This window comes from Aspergillus puulaauensis, chromosome 5 (genome assembly GCF_016861865.1).
Source record: "Aspergillus puulaauensis MK2 DNA, chromosome 5, nearly complete sequence".
In the NCBI taxonomy this organism is placed as follows: Eukaryota; Fungi; Ascomycota; class Eurotiomycetes; order Eurotiales; family Aspergillaceae; genus Aspergillus; species Aspergillus puulaauensis.
In genome coordinates this window covers 4,048,221-4,065,526 of record NC_054861.1, presented here as the reverse complement: position 1 = coordinate 4,065,526, position 17,306 = coordinate 4,048,221, and the positions used below count along the sequence as shown (strand labels likewise).

Here is a 17,306-nt window from a genome sequence, read left to right as displayed (position 1 = left end):
CCTTACAGAGACAGTGCTTTTTTGAATGTACGTGAGTTATTTCTTGTCTTTCTGAATTCAGGTGTCTAGGATAGGCATGCTTTAGCCAACCCTATACCGAACCCCAAAACTTACTTTCATAAGCATAACCCCGTCAACTTCGGGCGAAAGGGGAGATTTCAAACAAGGAAGATATTTTTTAAAATGCAGTAATATTCACCAAGATAGTTGAATTTCTCATCAAATTCTGAGACTCTGGCTTGATACATACATGACTCGGCAGCTGCCAATGGCTTTCTCAGAATTTAGCGAAGCTTTGAGTAGATGACTTCACGGCCGTCGGTCCCAGACACCATTTGGCAAAGACGCTACCATCCTCAATAATAAGTCTGATGAAAATAGCCCTTTCTGCTTTCCTTTCACTTCACAGCGTGTATTTAAATCCGGGTAGCTCTTCCAGAACGATAGCTCCAGCGGCGGCCATATTGTTGAGGGCATGCATTCGTAGCATTAGAGCTATTGCAATGGCCATGGTGATAAAGCTTGCCCTAAATGACGAAAGTAACAGTCAATACTCAAATGAAAGCATTGAAGTGGGGATGGGAGCATTTACACAATAGAGGCTTGAATTCCAGGGCGATAGGTAGGCGCGTCCTGAGAACGAAATACCAAAGAACCGACGACACCACCAATTCCACCACCCATGAGGAGCAAAGCGTTGCAGAAGGAGCGTTTCCATTTACCGCGGATATTATTGGCCTGCCAGGCCAAGTCCGTTGGAATAGTTGCGTTGCAACCTGCAGTGACAAGAACCACCCCAAAGTATTGCACCCCTGGAGATGCAACCCAGCCAAGAAGGCACAGACCAATAATAGACAGAACTGAATTACATATAATGATGGGTCCACGGATGCGGTATTTGTCGCCGAGCCAGGCGGTAAAATACATCCAGATACCCGCCGCGACATATGGGGGAGTCGACAATCCTTGTGCCGCGGTCACTCCATACTTGAGTTTAGATTCAAGAATAATAGGCAGGAAAAATGCAATGGAGTAAGAAACGCAAGTCGATAGTCTGTTGATTTCACAGTCAGCAGGGAACAGGCCAGTCATAGTACAGAAAAGAAAACAACAACTCACAAAAACATCATAGGGTAAGTAAAGGCTTTCCAATATTTGGCGGGACGTAGGAAATCACGAAGGTTGAACTCGATTTGTTCAGCGGCATCCGCACGGTCAGCATCTATATGGCGGATTATGAATGCCTCCTCCTCCTGTGTCAAGAACATCCAGCATTTGTGAGAGCCTAGGGGGTACTCAACAAGCAATAGCCAACCGATGATAGCGGCAGCAAAATTGAGGACCCCTTCCATTAAAAAGATGTATCTCCAGCCAGCAAGGCCACTCAATCCATCCATCTGCATGAACCCGCAGGCCAGAACTGGTCCGAGGGCGGATATAAAAATGCTTATGAAGTAGCTGATCGAGAACCGCTTATGCACATCGTATCGGGTATACCAAGAAGATAACAAAGGAAGGAGTGCTGCAAACAAGCCGGATTCAAATGCCCCGAGTAAGGCCCGAATAATCATGAGGTGCCACCATTTTTCGACGAATGCCGCGCCCTTTTCCAGTTAGCGACGGAGGAGAGGCGTGTGTGACATCTTACCACCAGAAGTACACCCCAGCACAGTGCGGCGCCACTGGAGAAATATCTAGGGCTGACATGTTGCGCAATAGCATTAACCGGCAATTGTACCAGCACATAAGGTATGAAAAATATCAAGAGCACAAGTGACTGCAATCTGATCAGTATCTGGCCCCAGAACACAGAAGACTAACCGTACATATCTTGAGCCGCTCTGTAGACCTAGATCCTCCGTCATTCTGTGGATTTATCATTAGTCGGCCAATTGTATGGTCCAAGTAATAGTATACAAATAAAGGGTGCATACCCAGCAATGGAAGTTGAGCCAAGATTGGTCCTGTCCATAAGACACATGCCCATGAGAAGCCCCAACCCAGTCACAAGTCGACGGTCGACCTTGTGAATGATCCTTTTCTGTTCGTCCTCGGTAAACTCTTCCACACATTTGGAATCGGTTGGGATCGCAACTCCCTGCTCAACAGCGGCATCGTCAACATTCTCGATAAATTCTTCAACGTTCTCCAGTTCTGTGCCTTTGATAGCCATGTTTCTCGCGTAAAGGTACCAGCACTGTTATCCGTATCTGTTAGCACGGACACCTGGTCGGTTTTGGCTCGGCAGGTTTAGAGGTTTCTTTTGCAGTGAGGAGGCGATGGCAAGGAGCTGAGGGTTGGGACTCAATGTTGTTTATGAAATGCCGCCAATCCAGGGAACGGAAGCCGGGGTGATTGCCCAGAAAATCCGGGGAAGCCGCCTGAAAGGAGTGGGCCCGTTGGAGTAGTCCAAGACTGTGTGCTAAGAGCGTAGTCGAGAATGCTCTAGCGCGTCATACCGTAGGTATTCGTAAACTTGCCGACTACCGAGAACGGGTTTGTCCTTGATCAATTGTCGCCTAATTCTTCGCGGAGGAGCCTGTCCGACTGTTTCTCATCTCGCTGTTCCCCGCTTGAGCGCATCTTAGCCACGGCCCAGTCTCGGTCTACCACTGTCCGGTGCGTAGCCACGGTTTGAACACTGGCAGTCATGGCCTGATAAATTCAGGGGAAAATTGAATGTTGGTTGTCATTATCTGACAGAAACATGAGGCTATATACATACATGAGTCCAAGTTGATTGTAAATAAACTTGATTCTTGTGTAGACACCGTGGAATTAATTCAGATGCTGCAACTTTGCTTCCAGTGGAACAAGCCTCATATAAGGACACTTACACATACACACCCTGCCATACTTGACATAAAACTAAATTCAATTTGATCCTTGAGTTACCCTTAATTTGTTGGCTGTCATAAACATCTATTCCGATGCATTCCTGCGAAAGCCAAGCTGCTGAGCCATCATATCCTGCACCATGGCCTCGAACGAGCGCCATTGAATCCCAAGCTCCGTCTCCGCTTTAGCCGTATTGACTGGGCTCGTAATGCCTTGGGCATCCTCGGTGATGACCGCTCCAGCATCTGGGTAGAGCTTTTGCACAAACCGCGCAACCTCTGGCACGGTACCATTCTTCCCAGCAAGCAGGTATTTCGAGCCGTCCACTATCTTCGGATCCAACGCTCTGATATGCGCTTCAGCCACATCTTGAACATGTACTGCCGTCATATATCCCGTCGGGGTACCTTCCATGATGAATCCCCATAGAGCCTCGTTGGAGCCTCCCCTGATTCCCTCGGCGGATGTTTGCATAAGATTCTCGCCATACACAAATGCTGGGTGCAGCGTGACCAAGGCGTACTGCGGCTTGGCTGTTCGCCAGAAGTCCCAGGTTGCAGCGTTTGCGAGCAGCTTAGAAGCCCTATACAGTTGGAAGGCTGTTGCAGCCGGGTTCTCAGGGACCTCGAAGCTTCCATTTTCATCCACTGAGAAGTCCCAGTCATTGTCCTCTGAAAAGGTGTCAATACCATGCCGATGTGGAATCAAGGAAAGAATACGGCTTACCTTGGATAACTCCACCATTTGGAACACCAGCCAATGGAACAAAAGCAGCCAGGGATGAGGTAATAACAACCTTCTTGATGCTCGGTACCTGGGCCGCCGCTTTCAGCAAGGCAGTCGTCCCTTTCACCGCTGGAGTGAAGTACGCCTCCTTGTCGGTGCCACGAGGAAGAGGGGATGCAAGGTGGAGCACAAACTCCACACCGTCCAGCTTGTCACTGAATGCCAGCTCATCGGTGAGATCTGGAATGGTAATAAATTCGACTTGCTTGCTATACTTTGACAACACTGTCTGCAGTCGGTCCGATGGCCTGCGAAGACAAACTCGAAGTTGATATCCGGCCTTTAGAGCTTCCAAGGCAGCGGCGCTGCCAATAAGGCCAGACGCCCCAGTCATGAAGATTAATCCCTTAGACATATTGTTCTTTTGGCTTCCTTGGTTCTTGATCACGGAAAAGAGGGGCTGGTGTGCTCTCTTTTATAGTCCATTTTTGAATTTGTCATCTACAGTTCAGCTTTAGAATAAACTCCGACGTCGGGTAAAACAGTGCCTCCCAGTATGTAACATTAAAGAGAGCTTGGATGATATCTACGTATATCCGACGGTGATAAAATAACCAAGGCGACAAATAACTAAACAGCCTCGTTCTCTATACCGTGCCGTTCTGCTTGTCTTTCGTACATATTGTTTACAGTGCCTTTAGGTATCTTTATGCACCACAAATAGGAACCCCAATTTCCCTTGATGGATTCGTTCATAATTTTGCAGAGCTTTTCGATCTACAGAGAGACTGGTAGCCGTGTAACTGTCCGATCGTGTTTCATTTGGCCCTGGAAAATCCGGTACTGCTGTCTCGGTGGCCTTCGGCTTTCGGTATGGCGGCGGTAGTACTGACATAACGGCCAATCACTCTCGATCTTTCACTATATACCCGCCCCCAACATTTCTCTCGGTAGGTGTCGGCGTTCGGGACATGGACAGGCTTATGTTCGGGTGTCATTTTCTCGGCCCCTATACCGAAGCCCGTTAGCGTCTGATCGTATGGCGCATCCTCTAGTGTTCCAGTCTCCAGCAACACTCAAAGGACTAAACTTTCTAATGGTGGGGATGTCTACTTTCGCAATGTGGGACAACAGGAGGAGGAAATGTACGTGTGCGTATTCATCCAAACGTGGTTGAGATCAAACATGGCCAGTAACCGAGACGACATATATCGGGATAGAAATGCCGGTAGATTCGATGACATAGGGTATAAAACGAACATCTTTCCTCCGTTTCGATTACTACGGTTTCAAGATTCTAAATCTTCTGAATAACGAGTACATTCCTCTCTACCGCTATGACTCTTTCTGTTACCACCGAGACCGCAGTCCCTGCTGCAGAAGGCCGTGGACGAGTGCCTTTGAAGCTAAGTGGTGCTCTGGATGCTTATGAGTCTTTTGATGTCACACCAGTCATTGGACGCGAGTTTCCCAACGCAAGCGTAAAGGACTTCCTGTGTGCTCCGAACTCTGATGAACTGCTTCGAGATCTTGCCATTACTAGTCAGTCCTCGCCTCTCATAATAATTCCAGGCCAATAACTAATAACCCTATTCCAGTTTCCCAGCGCGGAGTAGTCTTCTTCCGGAAGCAGGATGATCTGACTGACAGCTTGCAAAAAGAACTCGCGCAGCGACTTGGACAGCTGTCGGGAAAGCCAAAGACATCTGGATTACATATTCACCCAGTTGCCAACTCACGCCGAAAGGTAAGCGTCAAGGATGACGAGATCAGCGTGATCAACTCGCAGGAGGGGAAAAAGCTGTACAAATCGCGTGTTACCCGGCACCAGACCGCCAGAAAGGAGTGGCATAGCGACATTACTTTTGAACCCATTCCGAGCGACTTTACAATGTTGCGTTTGACCGTTCTCCCAAGGACTGGCGGTGGTAAGCATTAATCCTCTTTCTCTTATGATCTTGTAGAGCTCATGCATTAGTCCAGATACTCTGTGGGCTTCGGGATACGAGGTATATGACCGGCTCTCACCACCTTACCAGAAATTCCTGGAAGGGTTGACTGCAACGTTTTCGCAGCCCCAATTCAACCAATTTGCGAAGGATAGCGGCTTCGAGGTTTTCAAGGGCCCTCGCGGTGCCCCTGAGAATTTCGGGGAAGAGCTGCGTGCTGAGCACCCAGTGATCCGCACCAACCCTGTTACAGGATGGAAGAGTGTCTTTGCCGTCGGCACTCATGTCGAGAAAATCAACGGGCTGACCGATGAAGAGAGTAAACATCTCTCCGACTGGTTCGTAAACTTGATCATGGAGAATCATGATCTGCAAGTGCGCTTCCGTTGGCAAAACCCGAATGATCTCGGTATGTTGTCTAGTGTTCATGTTTGCAATCCGCTTATAGCTGACATCTGTGATAGCGATCTGGGATAACCGGTCCACATATCACGCAGCGACCTGGGACTACGAAGATGTTGGTCCACGGGCTGGTCACCGCGCTGTCAGTCTAGGAGAAGTGCCGTTTTATGACCCAAATAGCACTGGAAGACGCGAAGCACTGGAGAAAGGCGAATAAACAATCATCACCGTTCATCCTCTATTGACGCCATCACCAAGATTGTCTATGCCTGGTTCTTTCGTTTCATGTCTTAGCATTCCATCACGGTTTTCTCTCGTTAAATTCAAATACAATCGTGCTTCACTTTCATAATTCAAAGTAGTGTACATGGACTCAGAGCCCCTCGTAAGTTACGATTTCAATGAGCGTTTCGTCATATTATTCATCCAGCAAATTCAGGGTAATCGCCTTGGGTCGAATGCACTGCATAGTAACTGGGTGCGCGCATAGTCAAATAAATATTCGAGCGCAGACTGCGCACCTCAAGGGCAAATATCCAATTGGCAGAGCTAAACACCGAGGTTGTCAGAACGAAGATGTAGCTACTCTTCCTCAGGGATAGTAATAGGGAAGATACCCCGTCCTTTTTCACGGACTGAGCAGCAGCTCGTCTGGATACGGGAACAGTCAAAGGTCTGTGGCCAGAGCATTAATACTATTCTAAAATCCGCTGTGATGCCACAAACAAGCATGATGGTCACGGCAACTTCATCTCCATCATGGAAGGAACAGTACGCGTACAAACCCCAGCACGACTACACTCCACCAGGAGATTAGATCGTCTTCCACGATTGATGCGAGTTGTACTGTATACCCAGTGGGTCAGTCTTGGCGACATAGGCACCGAGAGGGCAGTAATCGGTTGGATCTGCTGGTTATCGTCGGTTGTTCCACGGTGGGCCTCGACTGCCGGACACAGCATGCGATCTGCAAGCCGGAATGATAGTCGTAGCCGAGACAGTAACGCCGAGTGTGGAAATTCTGGCGTCGGCTCGTTCGGTGGACTCGGTTGACTCGGCGTTAAGCAATGCGGCGTGAGATGGCGGCGGGGTTGGCTGCCCATCTTTGCCAGTGAGTCTTGCAAGGTCTGTTCCTAAGTTTGATGATGATTAAAAATCGACATACCATCATCCGCTTTCACCCCTGCAGCGCTACTATACTTGCACAAAGAGAAGACAGATATATAAACGGTTATCGCATTACTGCTTCCCTACGAACCACACTGCTCGCCATATCCAAGACACAATGGCACCATTCGGCAAAATCTGGTCTTACATTCCTAGCCCCCGGGTCATGAGGGTGCGTCCCGCATGCTTGCTTCCCCCCAATGCCTGCTAATCTACGCCCCCAACAGATCCAGGCGGCAGCCAACCTCAACGGCCTGGAGCTGGCCTTCCCGGACTTCGTCATGCGCGAGACTAACCGCACCCCTGAATTCCTGTCCAAGTTCCCATTCGGCAAGGTGCCCACGTTCGAGGGCGCCGACGGCCTCAACCTGTTCGAGACGGATGCCATTGCCGAGTATGTGGCGCTGAGTGGCCCGGCCGCCGAGCAGCTGATGGGCAGCACGCTTGTCGAGCGGGTTACGATCCGGCAGTGGATCTGCTTTGCACATGGTGAAGTTATGGAGAACGTGGTGCAGCTGGCCTTGTGGCGTCGGGGGGCGAAACCCTACAACGAGGCCACGGAGAACGACGCCCTGGAGCGCCTGGCCCGCTCGCTCGCCTTTCTCGACTCCCACCTGAAGGATCGCACGTGGTTGTGCAGCGAGGACAAGATCAGCATGGCCGATATCACACTCGCCTCTGCGCTGGCCTGGGGCTTCTCCATGGGCATCGACGCCGAGATGCGCGCTAAGTGCCCGGTCACCGTCGCCTGGTATGAACGCGTGATTGCTGTTGATGGAGTCAAGCAGGCTTTTGGCGAGACCAAGTTCATCGAGAAGCGTCAGGTCCCTCAGAACTAGATTATTCGATAGAGTACAGATTCTGCACATGAATAACACAAGAAATTCAGCCTGCATCATAAAGATGCTTTGTATTACCAAACTAAGGAAATCATAAACAAACGGCATGATTTGGAAGTTTAATTATATTATGAAGGTTATTATAGTATTAGTATATTTCGTTTAATATTAGTCGGCGGTATCCGTAACTTATACTTATAGCCTAGTTTTACCAACTATAGCTTTGGATCTTAATAGCCAGGATATCAACCAGGCTGCTATATTTAGTTTTAAAGCTGATCTTAATTTAGTAGGTAAAGAGGTCTCTTGGCCTGTATCATTCTATCTTGGACAGCTCTGCTCTGAATATCCGGCCCAGCTGAGGTTTTTGTAAATTCGGATTCTACTAATGTTCAGGGCAAGACCTTCCGGTGTACCGTTGAATCTTATATTAATTACTAAGATAATAGACGGCTTCCGGATTCACCTCTGTGAATCAACCTCCAAGACTACCTTCCATAATGCTTCCAACCTTGAAAGTAGTCATTCGCTTCTTTCAACTCATCGAAAGAAACGGCTTCTTCCTATCTCTAACTTCCACTCTCATAAGCGATGCATATTTGTCGGTACCCGTGCCCTCGGCATAGGGGAGCAGATAGCTGGGTTACCTACTTGCTCCTCCACCTATCCAGGAAGCATCCTTCTACTACAGTCCCCGTGAAATTAAGCCCACGCCCCGACAATAGACATGCAAAAGGCCCCAAAGAACACGAGAAGGCAGGCACACACTCTCCGTCTTCCACGAAGGATGCGCCAGCTCTCGTCGCTGAGGAAGTCCTCGGACATCAGCTCTACGAGGGACGCGAATACCAAAAGCCCCGCGGAAATAGCATTCATGATGCCAACCACTAGCAGGCCTATTTCTGAATCAGGGCTGTAGAGCGTATGGGTTGCGAGCCCAATAGCTTGGCCGATCGGAGTACTGTATATGTCAGTATATCAACGCCGGGAGAAGAGATATCATGCACGTACGTGCAGCCATATGCCAATGACATGAGCCAGGGCTGAAGTTGCTTTTCCGACCAGGGTAGTGAGGCAATCCGGGAACCCAGTGCAAGTCCTTCGAATGTTTCTGGACGATTCGGTCAAAGGTCAATAGCAGGTAACAGGAGAGAAACAGAAGAAACTTACGGTGGAAAACAATAGCAATCAACAGGACCACAAACTCCTTTCCAATGGATACACTGAGTGACATGCCGATAAACACACTGTGAAACAGAATACCCATTTCAAGCAGATAAACCTGCATCGTTTCTTTCTTTTGCTTTTGCTCTGGGGATAACTCGAAATGAGAGCCATGGTGCTCCAGGTCTGGTTGGTTTGTCCCGTTTCCCTTCTCCTGGTGGGTTTGCATCTCAGGCGCAGATGCGACTCGAACCATGTCTTCATTGCCTTCACTCATATTGTTAATGGTCCTGCTAATACTAGAAGACCTTCCAACCAGGGGGCCCATATCCCGAACATGAGGCCGGAAGTCTGATCCTGGCAATTGCGAGCTTTGTGCTCCACCGGGCCGATCAATCTGCGTCCCCGTGGCTCCTTCATCAATACGCGGCGAGTGTCGCTGGATGGACAACTGGTTCCCACCATGACAGATACTTTGAGCTGGACTGAATACCATTTCAATCACGGTGATGAAGAAAACGCCAGCCAATGCGATGGCGCCCGGCATAGCTGGGTAGTCACTTGTCCAGAAGTTGGACAGACACGGATTGTTCAGCGACTCAAAAGCGGTCGGAAGAAGATGAACAAATGCGGTGGCAATCAGCACACCAGTTCCAAAGTGGCGGACAAAGAAGAGAAATGCCCCGGGGATACGCAGTCGTGTGAACCTAGTTGCAAGCAAAGGGAATGCACATGCAATTGTTGATGTTCCCAGGATAATGAACAAGGCAGCGATATGCAGGCCTAGGTCATAGGAGTCACTGCGGACACCACCAGAAACACAGCTTGATCGTTTAACTGGCTCGGGATAGTCCTGATCAAGGAGGGTGACTGGTGGCAGGCTCTGAGACAGATGTTTGCTCAGACTGTCGCGGGAGATCAGTGCTGAAACGCAGAGCACCGAGAGCAGCCATAGACCCAAGTCCTTGATTCTTTGCCAGGATGAAATATCGGTTTTGATGTTTTGGGGAGCGAGGCGTCCTGTTAATTGCCTAAGTATTGGTCGACAGATAGCTAGTTGAGTTGTTCATACCTAAGGACGCCTCGCACCCCCTTTTGGGCCCCTTGCTAGGAATCGGTTCCTCCCGCGGATGATGCATCCAATGATCCCCTTGCCATGATGCTTTTTCCCCCTCTTCGTCCTTTTTCTCGCGTGCATTCGAGATACCATTGAGGTCTTGGCGGGTCGTCAAGTCAGGGGCAAGAGTGGGCGGGTTCTGATTCCACTCATCGTGCAGCAGGGTGTCGTCGGTTCGCGATGGGCAGTTCATGTTGTCGACGCGGTGTGAGATGTTGGCCTGAAGAAACACCGGATGATGGCCTTATATTTATATTCCACAAGGCAGCGACAATCTAAGGACTTGGCATTACGTGGGACCTGATCCAGCTTGCTGAAAGTGGACCCTAAGTTGCTGTCATAATTCGCTCTGCACGTTCCGAGGCCGATCACCGCGGATTCTCTTATTGGCTTTCGGATTCTCTGGAATCGGCAAGAGTGTGTGTTCTATTTTAATTTTAAGGGGTTGCTTGGTCGCGTGCTTTCGGGCATTTCGAAGCACATTCTCAACGCCAAAACTTGAGCGATGGTGATAAGGCCTTTCTAGCTGAGAGTATTTTATATAATAGACATGCTTGATGCTGTAGTAGATAATGTACTTTTAGGCGGAGTTCACTAGCGTTTTAAGTATTCTTTTCCCTGGTGGCTTTATTGGTCGAATACTGGATAAGGGAATAGCGCTTGTGTTTCGTTGTAATTATATACAATTGCCTTCAGCTCACAGGGCTTGGCCTGGATATCCGACATCAACTTCAACTTCGGTAATGAGCAGCCTCGACACCAGAGGCAGAAGCTTGAGTGAAGGCAGGAATATATATCTTCCTCACAGTGTTCTTTGTCGTATGATATGCTATCCTAATGTAAGGGGTTCTGGATTTCCTCTGTTGCTTGCATTATGTTGTATATGAGAGTAGCGGTGAGGTTTGCAGAATATCTCGTAGCTTGTCTCCGTCCTCCAAAATGACCTCCAAATCAATTTGGGACCTTTAGTCCCGTGTGCTAGTTTACTATATCTTACTAAGTAAAGCTTACCTCCATTTCCCGTGTATTAGTGTAGGATCGCTAGATTTCATCAATCAGACTTTTAAAAATATCCGTGTTGTTTATGCATAGAATAGAATTGTAACGCACGACCAAGGATCTAACAACTCCTCAACAATAAATTTAATCAGGAGGAATGTAGGGTTATTGTGAATGATAAAAGGCCTTTTTTATAGTAGTTAGGACAATACTAATAACCAACAGGCGCCGTCTTACGTGATCAGGCATCCTCGCCTTTCTGCTGACTGCTTCGTGTTTTCTGTGTACGGACAAGTTCTGTGTCAGGTTCTGGTCCAGGTTCTGTTCCCTTTGAAACCCCAAGGCTAGAGCCATCGAAATGGCCAAATGCCCTATTTTCAGCCTTCCACGAGAAATCCACGACGTCATTATCGACTACCTCGGCCCCCCAGAGCATCTCCATCTGCGAGCAGTATGCCAATCCTTCCGCGAACTCATCCCCCCACTTTGCATCCAGCAGCTCCTGCAAGTCGAAGTCTCGGATTTCGGGCTCGCAAAAGACCTATACACATGCCGAGACTGCATGCGGCTACGCCCAAGGGCAAAGTTCGCAGACAACATGGTCAAGAAGAAGAAAGCGAAAGGGTGTGCGGAAGCAGGGAAACGATTCTGCGTGGAATGCGGCACAAGCCCAAATGCAAACTCTCCTCTTCCTGCAACGGCGCGCTATACCAGAGGCTGTCACGTCGTCATCTTAGGAGAGCACCATGTCGTCTGCTATCCTTGCGGGAGATTCGGTCTTGGCTGGGGGGAGAGGGGCGTTTACATGGATGAATGCCGTGATTGTCAGCTCCAGGAGAGGTTTTTGGAACGGTGGACTGAGGCTGAAGCGCACAAGGCACGACAGAAGAGGCTTGCGTAAAGAAGAACAAAAGACCGTGAGACTCCATACGTACTTGATTCTCTCAATAGTTAGGCATGTTGTTAAGCTAATCATTATCGCATAATAACTTCTACCAAGCATCCTGTCTAGATAGTTTTGTCGATTTCCTGACTATTTATCGGATCTATAATATATATCAGGAGTATGAAGGCTATATAACAGAGGAATATCAGTACACCTTCAACGGTGATCAACAACCGGCCTCGCCAAGCTTGCAGGATATATTCACTTGAGTGGCTATAAGTTATATATCTAGGACAAGATCCTAAATATGGGATACTCATCTCCCTCCTCCACAGGCACAATATTGAATGAAACATACGAGTCAATATTCTCCGGCTCCAGCGCCACCATCGCCAGCGCAGCATTCTTCTGTCTCGTGCTTACGCGGAAGCTCCCCTTTGGCAGGTGAAGCTCGCGCTCACTGCTCTCCGTCGTCGCCGTCACGCGAATCACGCCTTCGTAGTAGGAGGCATCGATCTCGGCGGAAGTGATAGTCAGCGCCTCGACGGCCCCGACGAACGGCTTATCCAGCGTTTCGACTTCACAGCCCGCGACTCGAAGGCGCTCGGCGAGGTCGGCCCAGGCCACGGGGATCAGATAGGCCTCCGGACGGGAGCGAGTGAGATTAGCGAAGGAAGGGGTCGTGGATGCGAAGCGGACGGACGGGTGGACGACACTACCATTCTTCCTGTCGACCATCGTGAAGGGGCGAATCTCCGTCTTACTGTAGTCCGTGACGACGATATCGTCGCCGGATCCGATGAACCCCTCAATGCCGTCCTCGACGGTCGTGAAGACCTTCTCGGCATTATCGGCAGCAGTCTGGACAATACTACCCAGCATGGTGAGACCGGCAGCAGTGCGACGCTGGAACTCTTGATCGGCAATCCCAATGCCGCGCATCTCTAGAAGGAAGACGACGGCTTGGGTCAAGCCCATTGCGTTGCGACCAATCTTGCCGTCCGTGCCAGCCTCGGCGAAGTCGGCGACGATTGAAGAATTCGATACAGAAGAGCCGGTCACGTATGGCTCGGCGCGGAGGCCAGCGGCTTTCATATCGTCGGCAATGTTGTTGGCGAAGAGCTCCTCGGAGAGCCTGCGGATCCCCTCGTTGATATTGAGGTTTTTCGCCGCGGAGAACAGACCGTCTGAACCGGGGACGTACTCCCCCCCGCCATAAGACGTACTCGCAGTGTACTCGTGCATGTCGACGATAACATGCGGGTTGAAACTGTTCATGAGCTGTTTGATATCACGCGTCTGCTGGCTAGCAAGCTTGATATGGTCACGGTTCGGGTCGAGGTTGGTGGCGAGAGTACGCTGGAAGTAGAACACGCCGTCGGGGTTATACCGCGGGAGAATGACGAGCTCGAGCTTGTCGAGAATTGAGGCAGCCCACTCGGCGTCGTCGTCGAATTTGCCTAGCAGGGCTTGTGTGGTCTCGTCGCCGGCGGGCTCATTGCCATGCACAGCGCCCTGGATCCACACGCGCACCTTGCCTGACGAGTCGCCGCGGCGGATGGAGCTGCTGCGCCTGGAGGAGAGGTGGATGTAGGGAAACGAGCGGTGCTCTTGCGAGGTGAAGTTGGCGGTGCCATAGGTCATGTAGTCGTTGCGTCCGGCTAGTTGCTCGAGGAATTCCTCTATCATGTCTCAGTCAGGTTCAATGACCCAGAGGACATCCTCAATGGTAGACCTACCAATATCGCCTTGCGAAGACGGTCCCTGAGTGCCATTGGTGAATCCAGGAAGTCGGATATCCGGTGTCAGGAAGGCCGGAGACAAGAGCTGAATATCGTCGATGTTCTCGAAAGCACCAGCAACTGTTTCAGAGTCCTTTGTGACCGGAACATGGTTGTATCCGTACGTAACAGCGCTTGCGACAGAGGCAAGGCCGAGAAAGAGACCCGTGGAGGCAATTGCTCCCAGCTTGACGTGAATTGGAACCATTTCTGCGGACCTCTTCATGCAAGACAGGCAGGGATGGGGCAGAAGAGAGACAGAATAACAGCAGATCTTCCTCCATTTTGTACTCCTACCGTTGCATTGGAACAGCACTCCAAATTGCCTTGACTTCTTCCCCCTCATCTTATTTCTTGGCCTCCCCGCTGCGTGTCTACTTGGCGTAGATAGCTGAGCCACTTATATCCAGACAACCGGCGTATCTCCTCCAAGCCAAGCTCCAGTCTCCCCACTTACTATCGCACAAAGTAACTTGGAGTAGGACGATCGCCTGCGTGCCTTTGATAGTAATCTCGCTACCATAAACTAAACCGTCATGCGGCAATAAGCCATGTCGTCTATTCTTGACTCTGGCACAGAACCATTCTGGACGGTCGCTGTAGGATTTGAGCCCCGCAAGCCAGCTGAATTCGGCATTGCCATGTCCAGACAGCTTATAGAGGCATGGGAATGAGACTCAAATAAGTAGGGTCAGTAGTTAGGCAATCGTTATTCATTATCTTTTGTTGGATCATTGTAACTATTTCGGGTTTATCTAGAGTTATAACGCAGGTAATAAAATCAGATATAAATGTCAGGCATGCCTGCCAAGCGCCTGTACATAGCGGCGCATAACACTATTATAGCATATATACCACGCGGCTAATAGACTATCTAATATATATCCCAGGTTCCCGGGCCTTGTCGCTACTGGGTAATATCAACTCTGTCACGCCGGCCCGCCGCGGACTCGCACTCCGCTACCAAGAATCGGCCCCCTAGCGGCGAACGGTGATTAAGTTTCAGCTTCCTGTTTGTTGCAAACTCGATGTTGAAAATAGAGACGTTATACCCCAGAAAGGCCGGGAGGGGTATTCGCCGGTACAATAATAGCAATTGATGGGTCCAGGACTGGAGACGATAGGGTGAGATCACGCCGCAAGCATCGGCCGAAATATTTAAACCGAGTGTCGATAGAGAGACACATCCACCTCGGCCGGGCTTCTCGGTGATGTTCAAGGCGAGGTAGAAATCCTGACGGCTCCGGCTTCTATGCTACTGTCTAAGCAATGTAGCAACTCGCCTACCTACCGCACTACTTTAAGAACGTCAAAATGCCCACTCCGGGGCTTTGATGCGCAGATTCCAACACCTCGAAACGGACGTACTTCCAAAGCTATCAACTACAAAGACTTGGTCATGTCTGTACAAAGTATTTGCAATATGACTGTAACAACGACCGCAAGCAGTGACAATAAGCTCGACTTTTCAACCTTCTCCAACATAATTGATGGACAACGCAGCTACACTGAGTCCACCCGATGCGGCACTAATCCCGCCACCAATGAAAAGCTTTTCCCCTGTCCTGTATCTACCCACGAGGACGTCGAAAATGCAATAGAAATAGCCAAATCGGCCTTCAAGACATGGAGAAAGACCTCTATTAAGCACCGAAAGGAGCAACTGGGGGCCTGCGCTGCTGCTCTAATTGAGCACAAGGCGGAATTTGCCAGGCTACTCACAATCGAGCAGGGAAAGCCGGTATGCTATACTTACACCCTTCTTAACCTGCTATATGCTAATGATAATGCAGACCATGTTCGCGGAACAGGAAGTCGACTTTGGTGCCCATTGGCTGGCCGGGACCTGTGAGCTTGACCTTCCCGAGGAAGTAGTGGAAGACAGTTCCGAGAAATATATACAAACAAGATATGTGCCACTTGGAGTAGTGGTTGGCATTGTTCCATGGAACTGTATGTGGAATTCGCGATCTTGTAACGTTGGATAGCACAGCTTGTCTAACCTACTTCTAGTTCCCATCATGCTGCTATGCGGTAAATTGGCGCCGGCGGTGATGACCGGCAACACCATCATTATCAAACCCTCGCCATTCACTCCGTATTGCGGTATCAAGATTGTGGAACTGGCACAACGGTTCTTCCCCCCGGGTGTCATTCAGGTGCTGAGCGGCGATGATAGCCTTGGCCCTTGGTTAACGGCACATCCCGGGGTTGACAAGATCAGCTTTACTGGGTCAACAGCTACTGGAAAGAAAGTCATGGAGAGCGCAAGCAAAAATCTAACGCGAATTACACTCGAGCTGTATGTTTCGATTAATGTTCTCTTTCCCAGGAGATTTGTTTCTAACGTATCATACAGTGGTGGGAACGATGCCGCGATTGTCTGCTCTGATGTCAACGTGGAGGAAACGGTCATCCAGGTGGCGAATGCAGCCTTTTTGAATTCTGGGCAAATATGCATTGCGATTAAACGAATTTACGTCCACAAAGATATATATGCGCATTTCCGGGACGCCTTTGTCAAATACGTGTCGGCGTTGAAGATTGGCAATGGCTTGGAGGCAGGGACGTTCCTGGGGCCAGTACAGAACAAATTACAGTATGACCGTGTTGGATTATTCCTGGATGATATTCAGAGGCGGAAGCAGGCCATTGCCACCGGTGGAAGCGTTGTTGGAACAGCAACGGACGGCTTGTTCGTTCATCCCACAGTTATTGATAATCCTCCGGATGACAGTAAAATTGTCGTGGAGGAGCCCTTTGGACCTATTGTTCCATTGTTGGAATGGTCAGATGTTGACGAGGTTATCGACCGAGCGAACACCAGCAATATGGGCCTAGGATCCTCCGTTTGGACAAATGATCAAACCCTGGCCCAGAGAATCGCGGAAGATGTGGAGGTAGGCAGTGTGTGGACCAACGAGCATCTGGCTATTCGACCCACGGCTGCCTTTGGGGGCCACAAGAAGAGTGGAATTGGAGCTGCGTGGGGGTTGGATGGCCTGAGGGCGTACTGCAACACACAGACCCTTTACTTTCGCAGGGCCAGTGCTTAGTGATTTAAACGTGGTTTTATGCTTCCTACTCAGGGCAGTGCATGGTTCTCTTGTGCAATGAAACGCCGATTATAACCGCGGTCCTTCCGAAACAGCCCAGCCACTCATAGGATCATGTCAGATGTTAGCATACCCGTAAAATTCATTCCATTGTAACTGAAGAAACCCTGCAATTCACAAAGGGGGTCCCCCTGTTGGGCGCTGGGCCGGGACATTGTCCCAATCGATCCAGTAAACACGCAAAACTATATGCTGCTGGTGCGGTTGAATATGCCGGGAGTTGCCGTGATGACATCGGCCGGACTCGCTCGGCCAATTGCTCATGCTCAGAGAGTTAAAAACAAATAGCTCCTGGGGAACTAGTGCTAATTTACATTAATAT

The 17,306-nt window shown here is 49.7% G+C and overlaps 8 protein-coding genes across 8 annotated transcripts; 4 read left to right on the top strand and 4 right to left on the bottom strand.

Annotated features, from left to right (window-relative positions):
* Positions 1 to 403: 403 nt before the first annotated feature.
* Positions 404 to 2,173, bottom strand: APUU_51590S (uncharacterized protein; the record flags this gene model as incomplete). The annotated part of the gene is made up of 6 exons (XM_041706715.1): positions 404 to 527; positions 593 to 1,054; positions 1,120 to 1,604; positions 1,649 to 1,777; positions 1,827 to 1,866; positions 1,935 to 2,173. 6 exons carry the CDS (start codon positions 2,171 to 2,173, stop codon positions 404 to 406), a joined length of 1,479 nt encoding a protein of 492 aa, XP_041559073.1.
* Positions 2,174 to 2,922: 749 nt separating this feature from the next.
* APUU_51589S (uncharacterized protein) lies at positions 2,923 to 3,979 on the bottom strand (the record flags this gene model as incomplete). Its single annotated transcript, XM_041706714.1, has 2 exons — positions 2,923 to 3,509; positions 3,565 to 3,979. 2 exons carry the CDS (start codon positions 3,977 to 3,979, stop codon positions 2,923 to 2,925), a joined length of 1,002 nt encoding a protein of 333 aa, XP_041559072.1.
* A 922-nt stretch (positions 3,980 to 4,901) lies between these two features.
* APUU_51588A (TauD/TfdA dioxygenase family protein) lies at positions 4,902 to 6,132 on the top strand (the record flags this gene model as incomplete). Its single annotated transcript, XM_041706713.1, has 4 exons — positions 4,902 to 5,106; positions 5,163 to 5,492; positions 5,548 to 5,922; positions 5,978 to 6,132. 4 exons carry the CDS (start codon positions 4,902 to 4,904, stop codon positions 6,130 to 6,132), a joined length of 1,065 nt encoding a protein of 354 aa, XP_041559071.1.
* Positions 6,133 to 7,200: 1,068 nt separating this feature from the next.
* APUU_51587A (glutathione S-transferase family protein) lies at positions 7,201 to 7,921 on the top strand (the record flags this gene model as incomplete). The annotated part of the gene is made up of 2 exons (XM_041706712.1): positions 7,201 to 7,254; positions 7,310 to 7,921. The coding sequence occupies 2 exons, from the start codon at positions 7,201 to 7,203 to the stop codon at positions 7,919 to 7,921; spliced, it is 666 nt and encodes a 221-aa protein (XP_041559070.1).
* A 702-nt stretch (positions 7,922 to 8,623) lies between these two features.
* On the bottom strand, positions 8,624 to 10,395 carry APUU_51586S (uncharacterized protein; the record flags this gene model as incomplete). The annotated part of the gene is made up of 4 exons (XM_041706711.1): positions 8,624 to 8,882; positions 8,933 to 9,032; positions 9,092 to 10,105; positions 10,158 to 10,395. The coding sequence occupies 4 exons, from the start codon at positions 10,393 to 10,395 to the stop codon at positions 8,624 to 8,626; spliced, it is 1,611 nt and encodes a 536-aa protein (XP_041559069.1).
* A 1,164-nt stretch (positions 10,396 to 11,559) lies between these two features.
* On the top strand, positions 11,560 to 12,102 carry APUU_51585A (F-box domain protein; the record flags this gene model as incomplete). Its single annotated transcript, XM_041706710.1, has 1 exon — positions 11,560 to 12,102. One exon carries the CDS (start codon positions 11,560 to 11,562, stop codon positions 12,100 to 12,102), a length of 543 nt encoding a protein of 180 aa, XP_041559068.1.
* Positions 12,103 to 12,375: 273 nt separating this feature from the next.
* Positions 12,376 to 14,076, bottom strand: APUU_51584S (M14 family metallopeptidase; the record flags this gene model as incomplete). The annotated part of the gene is made up of 2 exons (XM_041706709.1): positions 12,376 to 13,769; positions 13,827 to 14,076. 2 exons carry the CDS (start codon positions 14,074 to 14,076, stop codon positions 12,376 to 12,378), a joined length of 1,644 nt encoding a protein of 547 aa, XP_041559067.1.
* Positions 14,077 to 15,291: 1,215 nt separating this feature from the next.
* On the top strand, positions 15,292 to 16,924 carry APUU_51583A (aldehyde dehydrogenase family protein; the record flags this gene model as incomplete). Its single annotated transcript, XM_041706708.1, has 4 exons — positions 15,292 to 15,609; positions 15,662 to 15,821; positions 15,882 to 16,170; positions 16,228 to 16,924. The coding sequence occupies 4 exons, from the start codon at positions 15,292 to 15,294 to the stop codon at positions 16,922 to 16,924; spliced, it is 1,464 nt and encodes a 487-aa protein (XP_041559066.1).
* Between the last annotated feature and the right edge of the window lie 382 nt (positions 16,925 to 17,306).